At 39.6% G+C, this 19,239-nt stretch overlaps 1 protein-coding gene across 1 annotated transcript in view; it reads left to right on the top strand.

The window, feature by feature from the left end:
* Positions 1-13,074, top strand: part of GPR37 (G protein-coupled receptor 37) — a 14,410-nt gene extending 1,336 nt beyond the window's left edge. The window contains exons 2-3 of the mRNA XM_027679591.1: positions 12-411; positions 11,285-13,074. Coding sequence (XP_027535392.1) covers positions 12-411; positions 11,285-12,103 — 1,219 coding nt within the window. The 3' untranslated portion in view covers positions 12,104-13,074. The remainder of the gene's footprint in view (positions 1-11; positions 412-11,284) is intronic.
* Positions 13,075-19,239: the final 6,165 nt, after the last annotated feature.

Here is a 19,239-nt window from a genome sequence, read left to right as displayed (position 1 = left end):
CCCGGAGCCAGCGCGGCGGCGGAGAGGGGCGGGGCGGGCGGGCCCCGCTGGCTGCCCCTGAACGGCTCGGCCGGCGGTGAGGGCAGCGCCGGGGGCCGCGGGAACGCCACGGGGCGCCGCGCCCGCCTCCGCAACCCCTTCTACCCGCTGACCGAGGAGTCCTACGGCGCCTACGCCGTCATGTGCCTCTCCGTAGTGATCTTCGGCATCGGCATCATGGGCAACATGGCAGTGATGTGCATCGTCTGCCACAACTACTACATGCGGAGCATCTCCAACTCCCTGCTGGCCAACCTGGCCTTTTGGGACTTCCTCATCGTCTTCTTCTGCTTGCCGCTGGTCATCTTCCAGGAGCTCACCAAGAAGTGGCTCCTAGAAGACTTCTCCTGCAAAATCGTCCCGTACATCGAGGTAATGGCTCTGGGTGGGGATGCGCGGCCCCGGGCGTTTTCGCGCAGCCCCCGGGCGGACTGGCCGCACTCGCCCGCTCGAGGGAACGCGAGTCTCGAGCTCCTCTCTCCGCTGCTCCCTCGCCGCAAGCCTGACCTGTCGGTCATTGCTGTCGGCCCAGGGACGTCTCAGTGCGGCGTGGTCTGGGTTTCACGGGCGCTCCTGCGGCGGAGCGGGACCCCGGCACAGCCCCGCAGTCATCGGAGGCGGCAGTGGCCGCCGCGATCTAGCGGCACCGGGATTTCTGTGGCTCAAGCTGAGCGCGTCCAGCGCTTCCTGACACTCGCGAGAGTTCTGCCAAACTTCCCTTGCTCTCAGTGATCCTGTAAGGCATCCTCTCAGAATTAGGAGGAATTTCAACTTTTTTGCTTTGATGTTTTCCTAAAGTCGAGTGAATCAGGAAAGCGGATGGAGGGGGGGAGTGAAGTAGCTTGTAAGGTGATTGTAAAAAGCACCATCAGCAGGATGTATGGGCTCTTAATTTATATTTCAGCGTTCAAATCTCACATTTATTTGGCTTTTTCTTTTTTTTTTCTTTTCCCTTTAAAAAATACTTCAGCTCCATTTAAACTGCAGCTTCTTGGCAGTTGTTCAAAGGCTCTGTCAGAGAAGCTCCCAGACAGCTGGCCGGAGTCCTGCCGGCAGCGCTCAGGTTGTCTGCTTTATTTACTGGAACTGAACACTAAGGCTTGTTGGTAGGATGGTAGCCCCTGTAGTTCTGGCTGGCTCTGCTGTATTCCCAAAACCTTATGTTCAACATTATTCTGTAACTGAAAGCTGATGAAATAACTGTTGATCCTCTTGTCCTAAAAATGAGATATTAGAGAAAAAACAAACAAAAACCTAGACAAGAAGTCAACACCCCATCCCCCCAAAAATGAACAATGCAACCTATTATTAATACAGAGTATCAGTTTCAGCAGAACATTGTTACACAGTAACACAGAATTAACTTTCAAGTGATATTTTTAAGAAAGTGTTTAGAAAGATGACGTGTGTAGCCACTAAATTGTCATTGCTTCTTTCGTATGTGATACAGTTTATTACTGGTGATATAAGGGTGGAGCTGTGCTATGCTTAGATGAGTTCTAGGCTGGTAGTATACCACTGAGTTTGAAAAACTCAGAGTACACTTAAATCGATTTGCATTTAAGAAGACATGATGCAGTAAATTTGTGTTTATTGAGAAACTGATAGGAGCTTCTAAAATTTCTGAATTGGCTTAGTGGTGTTTCAAGAGTAACCATTTCAATTACAGTAGATACAGTAGTTTGTGTTTCAAGGGCTTTCCTATAGCCACATTTCATGCTTCCTAACATTTTTTGGTGCATCCACATGCAAAATAGAAGTAATTCTTTGTAATGCCCATTCTAATTAAAGATCAGTAATTTAAATTATTTGCATGGCCGCACTGTTCTTCAAACTTAGTTGCTTATGCTGTGCCTGGCTTTGGGCAGTAAAGGATTTGTCAAACTGAAACCAGTTTAGCTGTAGTTGCTGAAATTCAACACTGTAATCCTGAAAATGTTCATCTGCTGCTATGCCCCTTTATACTTCAATATAACCTTATTTTTTCACTTAAAAGTTCTGTAGATGTCTAGAGTTAAGGTCTTATTCATGAACTGGCACCAGTCCAGTTGGGATGGACCAGTAGCTTGGTCTCTGTCTTAGGCTTAATTATTACTGGTGTCTATAAGTGAAGCATTTTCCTTGTCCCTGAGGAAGTATAATTAATGTAGATCTAAGGTGGAGATATAAAAAGATACAACCTTGGGGTTCTGTGTTGCTCCCAGGATTGTATATTTTTCATTCAGTGGTCATTAAATATAATACGTATATAAAGTATATTCATCACCTGAGAAAGTGTACGTAAAAGGCTGGATTTCCCCCTCTATAAATTGTAGAATGAGTGGCAGATACTGAACACTACTAGTGGATCATGACTGTTCATGGTTTGCCTTGAGCTTGGCAAGAAGGACAGTATCCTGTAAATCAGAATTTGACCCTGCTGAGGCAGAGAAGGCAGTTAGAGCAAAGGTTCACCACTTTCCAAGTGTTTTCTAACCTCACAGGCATTACACAATGACACTGACACCACCAGGAGCGATGCAGATGGGAAGCATGTCATGAAATCCACCCATGTATATGAGCAGCTGCTGTTCCTAGCTCTGGATTGTTCGCAGCGGTACACTCATCTGGCTGCTGAACAACACTGTCTTTTCCCTTGTAACTCACCTGGACAGGCTCATCCCCTTCTCACACAATGGGAGAAGTCTTCTTAGCTTCTTGAAAGGAAAGCTGTAGACAGCTATCTTCAGGAGAGGTTTCCAGACCTTTGTGGAATACAAATAGAAGCATATTCCTGAAGATGGATGAATTTTAAACTGTGTCTGTGTTTTCTCTAAGTTTGCCTAGTGTTTGGTTCTTTTAAGTGTCTCTTAGTTCCGTGATTTGCATCTGTTTTTGTTACACATCAGTTCACCTCATCCACTGTTTAGTGAGCTATATGTCTCACCCAGATTTGTATATCCAGAAATATTTTACTTTCAAGCATCAAAGACCCTTATTGGCTTGAGCCCTCTGTCATACCAGCTTGTACTTTCAGAACTAGGGAACAGGGGATGTCTGATTATCCAGATCAAGTGATGCAGTGATCACAGCATTTTAACATAATTTGGGCATGCTTTGTTTTATGTCAAAGGTTTCAAGTGATTCCAGTGAGATACCTTGAGTTTTCTTTGTTTAAACCTCTTGAGGCCAATTGGTTTTTATTTGTGCTGTTTAATGGGTACTGTGCAGAATTTCAACAAAGCATCTGTTGCCAGTGATAACACATATGCACACACAGTCTGGGGAAAATGTTTTATGGTATCTTGATGTACATTTGTATAGGTAAAAGTTGAGCTTCCAGCAGTGGAAGGTCTCCACAGTATTTAATTTAAAGTGCAGTTTTGCTATACTGAATAAAGATCTGTGACAAGTGCATTAAATAGTCATTTCAGCCATATATTTTATCACAGTTTGTTCATTCTAACCTGCAGGTTTGAGTGTACTCAGAGGGAACTGAAAAGAGTATTAGAACAACTAATGCAGGTACTCTGCCCATAAGGATGTGTAGAGATATGCTTTTCCTCTACAGTTTTAATCGTCTGCTGAACTGTTCTTAAAATTTTGCCACTTTTCTGCAGATGGTTCAGAAGTTTAGTTTTTGTGCATGTCTGAAGTGTTTACCTGCACACTGTGCTTATTTTTTCTTTCCTATCATTTTCTCAGCATCACTCAGAATCAGGAGATATGGGGTAAATCACAATACAAAGACAATGACTTTGGCTGATACCTTCTGATGTGGGACCCTTTTCATTTTGTTTAAGCACACACAGTATTTTGAGCAATGTAGTTCCCTACTTACAGATTTATTCTAGGCCTTAATAGAAAGAAGTGTATGTAGTGGATGTAGACAAAATCTGTACTGGTACTGTGCTTCTGAATATTTTACAGCTGTTAGTACTGTGAAGTAGAATTGCTATTTTTTTATTTTAATTCTGGAAGGTGGTAATGAAGAGATTAAATAAGTTGTTTAAGGCCCAGAGCAGCTTGCTCAATATGACAAATGTCAGCTACGACTAGAAAGTATCTTTTGGAAGCTTGCTTAATTTGTGTGCATTCCACTCTTGGAGATTACACTGGAAACTCGATGAGTTTGGGGGGGTCATTGGAAGTAGGCATCCCATTCTATGCCAACAAATTGAATCCAGCTACTTATAGTGGAGTAAAGATTTAGAACTGGGGAATAGTCTAGAGTGAGGGCTTGCAGAGGCTGATTTACTGCCCTATGCAGTCCAGCACAGACCAAGAAGTTGCTTAGGCCAGTAATGGTACACAGCTCTCTGCTCAGTTCTGGTGAACATGAGCCCCTCTGCCTTTCTCATACACCTCACAAAGAAGAGAAAGACAAAGTTTGTGGTGTCCTCATATGGACCATATCATGCATATGAGATGGGCATGACTGGAGCAGGCTGACAGGGAAAGCCTCTGAAAAAGGAGGCTCAGTCTCTGCATGTGCTTTTGGCAATCCATTTGTGGCATCACTCCTGTTTCTGGTGGGTAACTTCCAGCTCAGGAAAGCTATCATAATTAGTATTCTTAGTAGAAAGCATAGGGATTGATTTGGCCTGGGATATGAACTACTCTCTTTCCCTGGAACTGACCCTCCAGGGCAATTTGAGGTGAGGCTTTTTCTCCTTTCTCTCTAACAGAGATATGTTAGAAGCACAGAAAAAGTGGCCATTCTCTGCCTGTTCCAAAGCTGTCAGAAGAGATCCCTATTTTAAGTTTCACTTTGGGGAAGCAAATATGTTTTTTATGGGAGTATATAAAAGCTGTGTATTTTCTGTCTTTTCTGTGTCTTTTGATGTGCGGCATCTTCTTTGTGTCTCTTCTTTGACTCTAGTCAGAGCTATGCTCCTGAACCTCCAGTGAGTCCTCTGGGTCATAGGCAAAGATACTCAGAGATGTTTGCAGTTTCAAAGCTTCTTCATGAGAGTTTTCTAGGACAATGGCTACATGTGTCTTTTACTGAGCAGAATAACTCCAGCACTTATCACACAATAAATAATTATTTAAAGCAGAAGTGTTAATATATCTCTGCCCTTTAGGTACTAATGGCACAATGATAGTGTCTGCCATGTTGGTTGTTCTGTTAGTCTTTCTTTCCTCTGCAAACCCTGTCTGCAGGGTCTTCTAAGTTGTCCATAAAAATTTGCCTTTGGCTAAACTTTGCATGTGGCATTTCAGCATGGAAATGAATTTGTGTCAGAGTAGGTCTAAAATTGGGTCAGTAATATTTAAGTTACGTATGTGTGGAGAGGAAAAGGCAGCATCTGCTATCCCAGCACCAGCGACTGCTCTGAGCATTGGGATGTCATTTCTCCATATGACAGGATTTTTTCCTGCAAAGCAGGAAGAAGCAGATTTTTAGCAGTAGTTCATGTTAATATTAAGAATTAGTACAGGAGTCCCTTATGTAGCATGATGAGAATTAGATCCTCAGTGGAGATGACACTTGATTCTGTATTAAAAAAAAAAAAAGTAAAGTAAATTTACCTATATGGTAGCATGGTAGAGTGCAAACAGGAAAATGAACAAAAATTAAATCCTTTTGTGTTTTGTGATTTTTCCAACCCCCAGATAAGCTTGTGGTGTAATAATGAGTATTTCCAGTGCCCTGATGGTCTGGTTGGCTTTTGCTTCCAGCAGAATTCAAGAGCAGCTCATGGAATTGGATTCCAATTCTGAACAGTATTACTCTTAGGATATTATCATGGCTAGGCTTCACGAACTAAGATTTGGGTCTTAGGATATACAAAAGGATAAATATCACACAAAGCATGTGTGCTCTGTGTCTCCTTGATGCAAATGTTGATAGTACCACAAAGGAAACTACAATATTGTACCCATTGTTCCATGTGTGTAGAACATCCCTGTGATAGTAGTTTCCAGAATTACCATCTTATCTTTTAGATAGTTAAAGTGATGTCGATTTTTATCCAGGATGCATAAGTGCTAATGTCAGAGGGGTACACTGGCACCAGTTCTCCTTAGCTACCGAATTACTTTTGCCACACCACAGTAGTGTTTTAACTGAGTGACCCTTCCCTATTTTAAAACATAAAACCATTAATGTTTAGTACCACTTCTTGGAAGAAATACTGTGAGACTTATTTTTGTTCTTTCATCGTAATGACTGTTTTTCTTGCTTTTGTTTTGTTGGTTTTTTGTGGGTTTTTTTTTGTTGGGTTTTTTTTTGTTTGTTTGTTTTTTTTGTGAGGGAGTGGGACTTTTTTGTTAGAAGAACAGAAACCAGAAATTTAGATAAATATTAAAAAATTATTTCCAGTAAAATGATCTTATTTTGCAATAGTCCAGTCTTATTACTGGACTCTCTACTGTAAGTGTAGAGTTGCACAAAAAAAAAAGTATTGTGATCTGTACTAGCTTTGTTTATTTATCTTAGGCAAAACTGACAAATTTGGAGGAGCCCCCATGGTATGTTGCATTAACATGCTCTAAAGCTATGAAGTTTGATGTGGCTATAGAACAGCCATAATAAAATGATGGACTATAATGGCTTCAGGGAAAAATTAGTCGTTTATATGATATAATAGGAATGGATATAAAGAGTCTACAGGGTGTTACTGAGAGCTCAGAGATGGCCTGGCTAGTAGTTATCAACCTTTTCTGTAGTTCAGCTTTCCCATTACAACAGGAAAATGTTTCAAATACCCATCTTGCCTTGTAACAAAGGAAGGAAGAGTGCCTTGTAATTTAAGAAACTCTGTTTTATCCATATCAAGTATATTCTGTCTTAGAAAATCCAGTTTCAGCTGGTAGAAGCAGCCACTTCTTGTAACACTTCTAATTTATCTTGTTCCATATAAACTTAGTCTGCATTGTTTCCCCTCACTTCTCCATCAGGTGTGCTTGAGAAGATGATGCCTGAGATGATTAATGGTCCCTCTCATTTCCAGCCTTGAGTAACTCATGGCCAGTTGATTTCCATTTTGTTACATTCACTGTCCTTTGGCTTAAGTAACTTTTGTATCTCAAGATAGATTTATTTGCAGATGGCAGCAATATCACTTCTTGGTTTTTGTCTCACTGAATGGAATGACGCAACCTCTGTTTTATATTCACGTACAGAATTTGGTCTTTGTTGACCTTTTCACCCAAGTCACCTTTTCTGATTTCCTTTCTGGTTTTCATCACCTTTATCTGGTCAAGCAGAAATTAGTGAGAGAGATTTGAGTCTTATTTCCACAGCCCTTCCTCACTGTACTACATCTTCACTGGTCAGCCACAGATACTGCTCCTAGAGGCTAGGGCCAAGAGCCATGGGACCACAGTGAGGAGAAGTAGGACAAGCCAGGAAAGGCCTGAAAACATTTTGATAATTGTTAAAGTTTGTAAAAAGGGAATGAATATGTTGGAGGGATGGGCAGGAGAAATGATACAATTAATCTGAGCATTTCATGAGTATTTACTGGTGGTTTTCTCTGGGCTCAGTTTCCCAAATTAGTTTGGACACAGTTGACTAACAGCATGGTGAGCTAATGACCAGAGGTTTATGCAGTGTATGGAATGAGCATCACAGTGCCCAGTAACATCCTTGTCAATGCAAGAGACTCTTCTTGTAACAATAATGTTGTCCTGTGTATGTGTATGCGGTAGCTGGTAATCCCTTCTATAGTGATTCTCTGCCCAAATAGCATGGGTATATCCTCAAGGCAGGGATTCCTTCACCACCTTCTCAAAGCAGATTGGTGGTCCTTCAGTTGGAAACTTGGGGACTTCTCTGATTTCATGTAATAGGGGAAAGTTGTTAACTGATGTCATCCTGACTGTCTAGGGACTGCAGGAGAATCTTCATAGGGACCATATGGTAATAAATCAGACAACTAAGTGATGATCAAAAACTACTGAGCCTGAGTTGCCCTTGCCTTGCCTCATTTCCTGCCATGTTGTTGGAATTAAGACTGCAACAGCACATCAGACACTCAGCTGTTACAACAAGAAGAGCACCATTAAACTCCATGCAGCTTTGTACCACTTTACGACTTGTTAATTTGTGCTTTACCTACTCCCTGTCAAATGAATTATCTTCATTCTGTGGTTATTTCAAGGCCATGTAACATATTAAAAAGGAAACTTCTCTGACTTCTTCCACACTTTCAGCTTAACTCTAATTATTAGTATGACTGGTATGAAGAAATAACCCTAAACTGAAATTGTGTGAACATGCAGAATGCATGTTCAGTTCTCACCCACATAGATTTTGAGCAGCCCCCATTGATTTTGCTGGCTATTACTTATAATCTGCATTGTGGGGTAAGTAATCTAACCCTTAAATTGCTGTACTGCATTTAAACAAGTTAGCTGGAGTGAATCTGTGTTCATCTGCTTGTGTGACTGTATGGTTTTTGCAAGCTTTTCCATTGCATCACTAACTCCACTGATCTATAGAAAATAGGAAACCATTGCCTTTTCCAGAGAAACACTGGCTTTGTTTAGCTCATTTCATCAGTAAATTCATGGGAGAGTTTTCAAAGCCATCTTCCAGTATTCTTAGTTGTTTCCTCTTGCTCTATTTCACTGTCTTAAACCTCCAAGTTGCTGGTCAATTAATGTGACAGGAGCCCCGTAGGTTATGTTTGTTCACGGTAGGCACGTCTTCTTTCATTAGTCCAGCCCTAACAGCTGTAGAGTTTTAATGTCTTAGCTGCTGTGTAACAGTCTGTTTGCAATGAAATGCTAAAGCAAGAGAAGTGTGTTGGGGGCAGGGAAGAGGCTCACGTAAGAGCTGAGAGGGAAAATGTTAATTTACAAAAACTCAGGCTTTCTTCTGTTCTGCTGATTTTTATTTCGATCCCTATTTATTTCTGAATTTCAGTTATTTTCCTGTCTCCTGTAATTGTAGCAAGCTGTCCTGACACTTTTGTTATTCATCTTGCATGTTCAGGCTAAAGGTTTTGCTGTCACTAGGAAGTTTGAATACTGCTCACACATTTGAATATTTTGGAAACAAAGTCACTAATCTTGAATTTACAAATGTCACTCTCAGCTGAGATACAGGAAAATCATATTTCATTAGCTAAGTTTATCACTGTTCATTAAGATTTCCCTATAACTGTAATTTTTCTTTGTTTTTTATTTTTGCTGTATTTACCAAGCTTTCTTTGAATCTTGTCTGACAGTTTAACTTCCTAAATCAATATGTTTGCCTATTAAAAATGTTTACAGTACTGCCTTGTCATCATTAAATATTCCTGCAAGTTAATTAGTAAGAGATTGCATCTTACTTGTTCAATCTTTTAGGAAGCTGCTTCAAAGAATTCTCCAACCAAGCCGATGTCTGACAGTTCTAATCCCAAGTGCCTAATATTTTCCATTGATATTCAATTTTAGCAATCTGATATGGCCATTAAATATGGAAGGCCAAAATTAATGATACATTTATATAAATGTGCATAATTGTGCTATCTATCTTTGCAGAACGTTTTACAAGAGATGCATAAACAGTAATATTTCAATATTATGGTGGAAATCAGAAAGTGATTTTTTATGTCTGCCTGTATGAAATTGAAATATATCATTACACATCAAATTTTGATAAACAAAATTATAGTGAACTGCCCAGTATTACCTTAGATTTCCCAGTTAATTGCACAGACACATGGTTTATACGTGATAAAAGTAAACATTTTTTACATTTATTAGGAATGTTAGTTAACAGTTTCTTCTGCATCAACACATTTGCAGCATAACACAAGCATGCAAACCCAAGAAAATAAGTGAATTAAAATGCAACAGGGCACTTAATCTTTCTCCAATTGAAGTTAATGGGCATTCTGCTTTGAATTTGAACTGAAGTTGAATTTATTGTTAATAGAATTGGGCCAAAATGTATATAGTCATCTTGCAAATTTCATTTTTAGAAAATTGAATTATAAACAGGAAAAAATTATAGGAAATGATTGCATGACAGTACAAGATATCTACTCATACATAGAATGATTGTTATTAAAGCTAGAGAACATAAGCATTGCTCTGTACTTTTTCTTGTAGTATATAATTGAGAGCTCTGTCCAATCCATCTTTAAATTGTTTAAAGAATGAAACTTTGTCCATTTCTCCTGGCCTGCAGTACACTCTCCCACAGGATGTTTCCTACGAAATTGAGCCTGGATTTTCCTGTGATTTTTTTTTCTAAATAAAATGTTGAATATAGATTATTAGAGCTCAACTATTATAGTGAAGGTTCCAAAGTTAGGCTTGGGAAGTCTAAGGATTTCAGGTATGGTTTCTTTGAACTGACAATATGGGGTGGCTTTATGTGCCTACATCCCATCAAAATTTCATTTAAAATCTAAGTCCACAAAAATACTTGTTGGACCCTGCTCAATTCAGTAGGTGCCTAATCCAATCCCCAGGGTTTCTGAGTTTTGTAGATGTGAAAGGTTTCAATGTTATGATCCCCTGCATGGTTGATAACTTGTGTTGGTAAGTTCTTCCTTCTGATGAAGGAAGATGCTCCTATCTCCCCTTTTGATTTAAGATTCCAACCCCTGTGGTAGAACCAATCTTTATGAAAAACACCCCTTAGAAAAAAGTGGGGAAGGAAAGGGTTTAGTTTTAAGTTTTGCTCAGTTCTTCTATTTTATTTTCCACTCAGAGTTGCACAGGTGCTTGCTTGGGTCTCCAGGAGAGGATGACACCAAGCTGGAACAAATATTCTTAGACAGAAAAACAGAAGAACGTACTCTTTCAGAACGCATGCTGGATGATAGCTCAGCAAACACGGGAAGCTAAGTTCTGTTTGTGATGTTTCTTTTGGTGGTGCTCAGCACCGTGGTGCTTAACTGTTTTTTACACTGATACCCCTAAACTATGTTTGCCTTTGCCTTTGCTGGTCAAATGGCTAGACTTGACTGGTGTTCCAGAGTACAAATTGAGCTATCTCTATGGAAGAGTATAAACCTCTTCTAGAGAAGAGCTCAATGGTAAGAGCCTTCATCCAATGTACAATATATTAATTCCCTCTTCAGCCAGAATGAGTTCAGACCTTCATCTTCTGTCTCTAAGAAGACTGCCATCAACAGGGAAACAGGGGACTTTTGAAGGATATGATGTTTTCCCACTCTCTACTGATTAATGGACTGTACCCTTGTAGCTGTCTTTTCTCATTTCCCCCTTTTTCCCCTTTTTCCTTCTTCCCCCCCCCCCCCCCCCCCCCCCGACAGCACCTATATTAACTTGTGTTTCCTTTCCTCCTTCTCAGGTGGCCTCTCTTGGAGTCACCACATTCACACTGTGTGCCCTCTGCATTGACCGGTTTCGTGCTGCCACCAACGTGCAGATGTATTATGAGATGATTGAAAACTGCACCTCGACGACAGCCAAGCTGGCTGTCATCTGGGTAGGTGCCCTGCTGCTGGCACTGCCGGAGGTGGTGCTGCGCCAGCTGGCCAAGGAGGACCCCGAGTACAGTGGCAGCCCCCCGGGTGAGCGCTGCGTGGTGAAGATATCCACTGCACTGCCCGACACCATCTACGTGTTAGCTCTCACCTATGATGGGGCACGACTCTGGTGGTACTTTGGCTGCTATTTTTGTTTGCCTACCCTGTTCACTATTACCTGCTCCTTGGTGACAGCAAGGAAAATCAGGAGGGCTGAAAAGGCTTGCACAAGGGGGAACAAGCGACAAATTCAGCTGGAAAGTCAGATGAACTGCACAGTGGTGGCTCTGACCATTTTGTATGGGTTTTGCATCATTCCGGAAAACATTTGCAACATTGTGACTGCCTACATGTCCACAGGGGTCTCACGACAAACTATGGACCTCCTCCATCTCATTAGCCAGTTCCTTTTGTTCTTTAAGTCCTGTGTTACCCCAGTTCTCCTCTTCTGCCTCTGTAAACCTTTCAGCCGGGCCTTTATGGAGTGTTGCTGTTGCTGCTGTGATGAATGCATCCAGAAGTCTTCCACAGTGACAAGTGATGACAATGACAATGAGTACACCACGGAACTGGAGCTCTCTCCTTTCAGTACCATCCGTCGCGAAATGTCCACTTTTGCCTCCGTGGGGACTCACTGTTAATTTACCTTAGGACTTTTTATTTTCTGTATCTTTTTCCTTTTTCTTTTTTTTTTACTTTATATTTTTCTTCTTGAACAAAATGCAGGAAAAATATTACTGTTGAACACTACTCTCAAAACCAATCTGTGTATTAACAGTCATGCTTTAGAAAATAATTTGTTTGGTTATTAAAAGGAAAGAGAGAGAAGGAGAGTCAGCACTCAGTTTTAAGTCGTGATATTTTGTATGGTGCTAGGATTTCATTGCTTGGGGAGGAGGATCCATATCGATCTCCTTTTATTTAATTCCATAGTATTTTTTTGGATAATCACTGTAAAATGATTTGTAGACATTGTGGGCTTTGCAAGGTGGTTCACGTAAAAGATGTGGTGGAAAGTATTTGAAGGTAGTTTTAAGCCAATTACTGTACACTATTGTGAGAGGACTTAGGCTTCAGAAAATTTATAAATAGCATAAAAATAAATGAGGCTTTATTCTTTAACTTCCTTGTCAATCTGCATTTAACAAAGACATCTATGAGTAGTATTAAATTCCTTTAATAAGTAAAAAAAATCTTTGCATAAAATAACGTAGATGGCCATATTTAATTAACATTTGGGTACTTATCCTTGGAGGATATAATTACAGTGTTCAAGGAAGATGGTTATAATGGTATTAGATTTATATGAGTGGGTTCTTTTAATGTTATATTATGAAGGTCCAATGTGCCTCATTGAAAATTTTTTTAACCTGCAGGTATACAAAATCTGAGTTATTTTATACTTCTTACAAAGAAACATTCATTTTATCATTGCATTTTGTCTTGTGTGGTTTCAAAATCAAGTTTCTTTCCAGTTTGCTATTGGTTTTACATTGGAATTTTGTCCTCAGTCTCTGTATATATAGCTCCTACTAGCTTCAGTGAGTCTCATTGCAGAGGAAGGCATTTTTTACCAGAGGTTTGCTGACAATAAATGTGAGGGACTGAAACATGTGGAGAGTGAATTCCTTCTTTTTTAAAAGGTGTAAACACACTTGGACGCTTGGGGCTTGACCCAGAGCCCATGGCAGTCAATGGAAGGGTTTCCATCAGTTTCAGAGGGCTTTGAATCAGACTGGCATCTCCTATTTATTCTGGGATGTGTAGCATGAATATTAATCACAGGGACTCTCTATACTGATTATAAATCATGCTGCCTTCACAGAGACGGCTATTCATGAGCGGCTCACAGCTCTGGAGCTGTTTTTGAGAGCCACGGTGTGTTTGGCTGATGGCTTCTTGCTGTTCGCAGAGTCGTTAAAATGAGGGTATGTCAACACTGCCAGCAACAGTGTGATATAATAAAATTTAAAGTTCTTATAAGCAAGCCAGGTTAGAGACTGAAAAGTGCCTATCCTTACCAGCAGAGCTTATTTGCCCCACTTCTTGGCTGAAGTAGACAGGCTATTCTTGGCAGGCAATCTGGCTCATACTTACACTGGGCAGCAGGCTGAAGTGAACTTAGTGAACACTAAGGAACTGAATTTGTTATAGTTAGCTTATATTTTAATACTAATTAAATAAATAATGCAATTACAATAGTATGAGCAGAAGTAAAATCACATGCATTCGTACTTTGAAATTAACAGTGAATGTAACTAATGTAATCTTACCTCCTGATACCTGCCTCTAACTATGTTAAAGAACTTACTATAACTTCTGGAAAGGAGTCTAATTTTTGTTCGTAGACTGTGGACTTAATATGTTTAATCTTTTTATCTGCTTGGGCAAGCAGTATTTCTTCTTTTTCTTTACCATTTTAACTTATAGTCATTTCACCTGAAAAAAACCTCAGTTTAAATTAATTAATATGAATATGAATACAAACATACATGCACTTGAGTTCTTTTTCTGACTTTTGAATCAGACATTGGGCCCTAGCAAAGCAATCTGCTTTAACTACAGGCATTTTTTTCTCTTTAGGACTTGCTAAATTACCTAAATTTCTAAAATCCTGTTGTAACATAGTCTCTTCCAGTGACAAGGGAACTGTCCCTTCCTTATAAAACCCTTCACTGCCTTTACTTTGCTTGATTACATTCAATAAACTATGAAAGGGATTAAAGAGAAAAGGTGAAAACAAAATCCTCCTCACTGTGGTGCTTGTGTCTCCTCAAATACATATTCCTGTATCTGCATTTTGATTTGTACTATTCTTTTTTACATGCCAGTTTTTATAAAGAATAGGAATAAAACCTCCATTTTTGTTCCTTGCTGAGAGAATTGTTTCTCTCAGCTGTCTTTTCTGTTATATCATGACCAGGGGCTCAAGGATCTGGGAAAAGAGGAGCAGAATGGGAGGAAGCACTTTTAAAGAAACAAACAAAAAAAAATAGAAAATTTACTTGGGAATATTAAATCATAACATTTTGCTATTTTAGATGCAAGGCTGCACCAGGACAGGGAAAGTCCCCATTGCTTTGGATATAAGGTGCTTCAAGCTTTCCAGTCTGCAGTGGGTATGTGTCAGCTCTGCTAAGGACTGTTTCTAGCTCCCAGGTTATATGTTGTGTGTCCCAGAGAGCTGCAGTTTGTGTCTCCATTTAAACATTGCCACAGTATGTTTATGGTAATCCTACTGGGAAAAAAAAAAGCCCAACAACAAAAAAACATTACCCCAAAAAACCCCAAACAAACAAACAAACAAAAACAGAACGAAACAAAACAAAAAAAAAAAAGGCAAACACACCCCCCCAAAGATTTAATGAGGCCATTGGAGAAGGTAGAATTTGAAAATCAATAATGGTGTGTTTGGAAATACATCTTCCTGCTTGTATGACAGAGCATTGTCCAGCCTTGTATTCAATGGGGTTTCTTTTTACCCTGTGTAACCTTGCCTTTTCTACTGCTAAAAGAGCATTTTTCACAGCTGTTTCTCTGCCTCGCCTTGGATGTCCATAGCAATTTGACATGCAAGACACCCTTTTATTCTAATTTGCTCTCTAAATTGGTTCAACTAATACCACATTAGCAGATTTGTATTGTCACAGCCGTTCAAGTGTCATGCTAAATGATTCCTTACGTTAGAGATGGAGTGCTGCATTGCTTTTCTTCCAGCTTTTGGGATTGATGCTCTGAACTCTTGAAATTTTCTTGGTGTTTGCTTTTCTTACTTTATTTAATACTATTAGAAGCCATTTCTGTCTGTTTTGAATCCAGTTCTGTAAGACATTTGTCTGTTAACAAGAGGACACTTGATTACTGGAGTTTTGGAAATGCTTATTGCAAAGATTTAATTTTTTAACCTAAACCAGAAAAACTTGCAGAGCATGGTGATCAACATAGGAGGATGATGGAATGGAAAATCAGATTGTGAGGCAGGAAAACCTTATGCCTCTCAGGTATGTAAACCTTTAATACATTAAAACTTGTCATCTCTGCCCTGGTCCCATTAAGAAATAAAAAACCATAAAACTATAGTATGAGTTCCAGTATCTCCAATGAAATCGTGTTTTGTGACCTGTATCAAAAATATAATTGTTGTGTGGGCCAAAGTACAAATGGTAAATTATTGAGTAATATTGCTTAGTTAGAAGAAATCTCTTATTTTACCCCTTGCAAGATAAAGTCCTACATTCAAACTTAACTCCTGCCTTTAAATGACCACAGTGACTCGCTCAACTCCAGTTCTGTCATTGGGACCCTGATGCCAGCTTTCACAGAGCTCCAGCAGCTCTGGGAATGGCTCCTAAAGACACTGCAGAGGTTTCCAAGCATGTTGTCCTACATCTCTTTATAAGAAGTTCTGTGATGTTAGGCTACATGGTGAGACTCTGTTATTATGTTTGTGCCACGGAGAAGCAAACTAGATTCTAAGAAATTTGAATTGCTGTTGAAACTGAGTAGCTTCTCCAAATTCATTGAACATCCATATTCAAAGCCTCTCTAGTATCTGTGAGCCATTGTATTGGGAACAGTGCAAATACATGCAACTTTGCCCAATGGGTGCCTAACTGCTGTAGATGTGCTCAGATACATCGCTGAGCTGCTTCTGGTCTTTTTTTGCCAGGTGACATTAACAGAACTCCAAAACCACTTAAATCATCCCCTTGTCATTGGGCTAGAATTAAGACTGAAGCCAAAACCTGCCCAAAATTAGTCTGTCTCCTTAGCTGGGCCCTGTCTTTTGTGTGCATGGAGAGCACCTCTAAGGTGGTTGCTGACTTTCAGTAGATACAGGCTTAGCAGAGCATATATAGGTTTATGCACATTCTGATGAATCAAAAATTTAGGTTCAATTATTTCTAGGATGGAAAAGCTAGATTTAAAGTCCTGCTCTGCTTAATTTGTAGGTGAGACTTGAAATCTGGTGGCTCAACATCCAATCAGAAAGGCATAAGGCAAAACTACTGTAGTAATTGCTGATCATATTCTGGAGGGGAGAACCTATATGAAGCAAACTGCCTGCAGGAAGCTGGCTCACCTCAGTTCCATAAGAACCTAGACCTAATGATTTGCCCAGATTACAAAGGCAAACTGGGACCTTGAAGTAGATTTTCCATGTCTCTTCTGTGTTCCTTTTCTTCTTTCCAACTTTTCTTTTTCCATGAAATCCTCAGCCAAAGTCAATGTGAGCAGATGATGTGAATCATTAAAACTTAATGGTATCCTACATCTCATGCTTCAGGAACTGTATTTTTTCACTACTATTGTGTATTTGATTGAGTCATTTAACACCTATCCTTGGCAGATGTCAAATTTTCAAATGCTGGATATGTTTTGTAGTGAATAAGAAACAATGAAAAAGACAGACTGAGACACTCCAGGACACCCAGCCATCTCTGCTATAGAAACACTGACTCCTGTTGAGAGCTGAAGGTTCACCAAAGAATCAGGAGGAGAGCTGTGTTTAATCATTTACTGCATTTAACCCCTGAAATCCAGACTGCTTGCTTTCCCTATTTGGCAGGTTCAGTTTCTGTTTTTCAGGCAGTAGAAGTTGGGACAAAGACTCCCTGCCATTTTCAACATGACAACACAGAGAGCTGGTGCTTTGTCTCCTACTACTGGTATGACATTCCCTATGTAGTGTCACCTGGAGTGCCAGGATCCATATGCCTGGATGTCCTAGCCTCTTTCGAGAAAGAAATCAAACATTTTTGTCCTTGTGCATTGTAGCTTTAGTTGTGCGTCGCAGCTTCTTATTACTGAAAAGTAGAAGATATTGAAAAGGTCACTCTAAACAAACCTACGTCCTGAGGACATTGCTGCCACCATCCAAGCTCGCTTGGTCCCGACAGATGAACCTTAGGATTAATGGGTGGGCTCAGTTCAGCGCAGGCTGTCTCACCTAAAAAATCCATTGCGCAGGCTCGAAGGCCTTACCCGCATTTGCAAAGCCCTGTATCACCAGCGCGCTTGTAGCAAACGTGGGTAGTGACATTTTCCAAATCTTCGTTTGCAAAGACTGGCCATGATGATGATGATAAGATATTATCCTTACTAAAATGTATGTGGGCTTTTTCTTCAAGTAGAAGTCAGGCCTGTCAGAGTTACAGAATTCTCAGTTTAGAGCATTTAATATAAGTGTTAGTGGCAGCATTATTATTCAAGGTAGTAGGTCATTTTTAGGTTAATAGAAGGCTTTTATTTTTCTTCCTTTTTAAAAAAATATATTTTATCCATTATTTTTGTGTGATTACAAAGTAATTATTTTTTTCTCAAACAAAATGCAAAAATTGCACAAGAACTTATTCCTTTTTCAGCCATCATTAGCTTACATTAGACATCTTCATTTGTATCTACAGTGAATTTAAAATCAAAATACTCAATTAGAAACATGATCATGACTAACTTGATCTTGAAGAGATTAGATTTGAATAAACTTTTAAGCCTGGGATGGTAATGTAAAGTTTTTTTTAATAATTATGGTCATGCTAGCCTAAGCTTTTTAAAGAGATGGGAGATACATACAGTTCAACAATAGCTTGTGGTTGAATTTTGTAATTGTCACTAGGGACTCCAGAATACATATAGTCTGGAATAAAATGATCTAATAGCAGCTGGATATGCATGTGATAGTCCCTACTGAAGACAATACGAGTATTTAAGTGAACAAATAAATTTCAGTCTGTTAGCTATTATACCAGAGAACTGATTTTTCCCTAGAATGTGCTTCCAATTTGAATTAATATATGTATGTGTGAGCTAGAAGAATCTATTTAGTGTTTTTAGTGTTGTACAGAGAACACAAAAGCTTAAGAAAGAAGGTGTCCCATCTGTATTTGTAGCCAGCAGTTATACTTCACATTTTTTCTTCTAAATTCTTTCCTTTGTTTATTTTGAAGCAATTTCTGCTGACTGTTCTTATCAGTCCTTTCTGTGTCTTATTCCATTTGCTAAGTCTCCCCTGAGCAAAGGAAAATCCTCTTGTTTTTCTGATGATCAATTCTTTTAAATTGAGCTTGTAAATAAGTCTCATTCATTTTTCACAATCTATCCGCTGGAAAACTTGAAGGTGAACAGCCCTTCTCCCTGTGGGAAGTATTTACAAATAAGGAAGCTGCAGTCTATCTTTTTCTAAGCTAGTAGAACTAAAAATGCCTCGTCAATCTGTGGAAGACCTGTAGCCAGAGTATCAACCCTACAGCATGAATTTCTAACTTACAGTGGGCTTACCTACATGCAAATCATGAAACAACAGACAACAACAGTGTCCCTTGCCAAAACTTGGGAGGTTTCTACATGAAACTTGCGCAGGTATTTTTATTTCGTATGGTGATGCTCTACTGAGTCTCTTTTTATCTATAAAAAATCCTCTTGTAGATTGTTAGATGCCTTTGTTACCTCTGAGTAAACTATTTCTAATTTAGGCCTTCATTTAACAGATATCACTCACGAGCTTAAATTAAGTCTTGTATGATTAAGCTGGGGGTTAACGTTAGTTGTAGACCTACCTATGATATAAGATATTCTTATATGTGGGCAGCACTGTTGGAAGCTGCATCTGGAAGGTGAAAGGACAGGGATCCCCCATAGGCAATGCAGTACATCTGCATCCTGCCTCCTGGTGGTTGATCACAATTTGGTGGCAAGTCTGCCAAAAGCTGGAACTAGTTTGAGAGGTCTGCATAGCACTGCTTTTGAGAAATTTTAAGGGCTAACCAATTCCTTAAGC

Source organism: Neopelma chrysocephalum, unplaced genomic scaffold, assembly GCF_003984885.1.
Source record: "Neopelma chrysocephalum unplaced genomic scaffold, ASM398488v2 Primary Assembly neopelma1_45, whole genome shotgun sequence".
In the NCBI taxonomy this organism is placed as follows: domain Eukaryota; kingdom Metazoa; phylum Chordata; class Aves; order Passeriformes; family Pipridae; genus Neopelma; species Neopelma chrysocephalum.
Note: the sequence above shows the minus strand (reverse complement) of the source record. Positions and strands in the feature narration are given on the sequence as shown.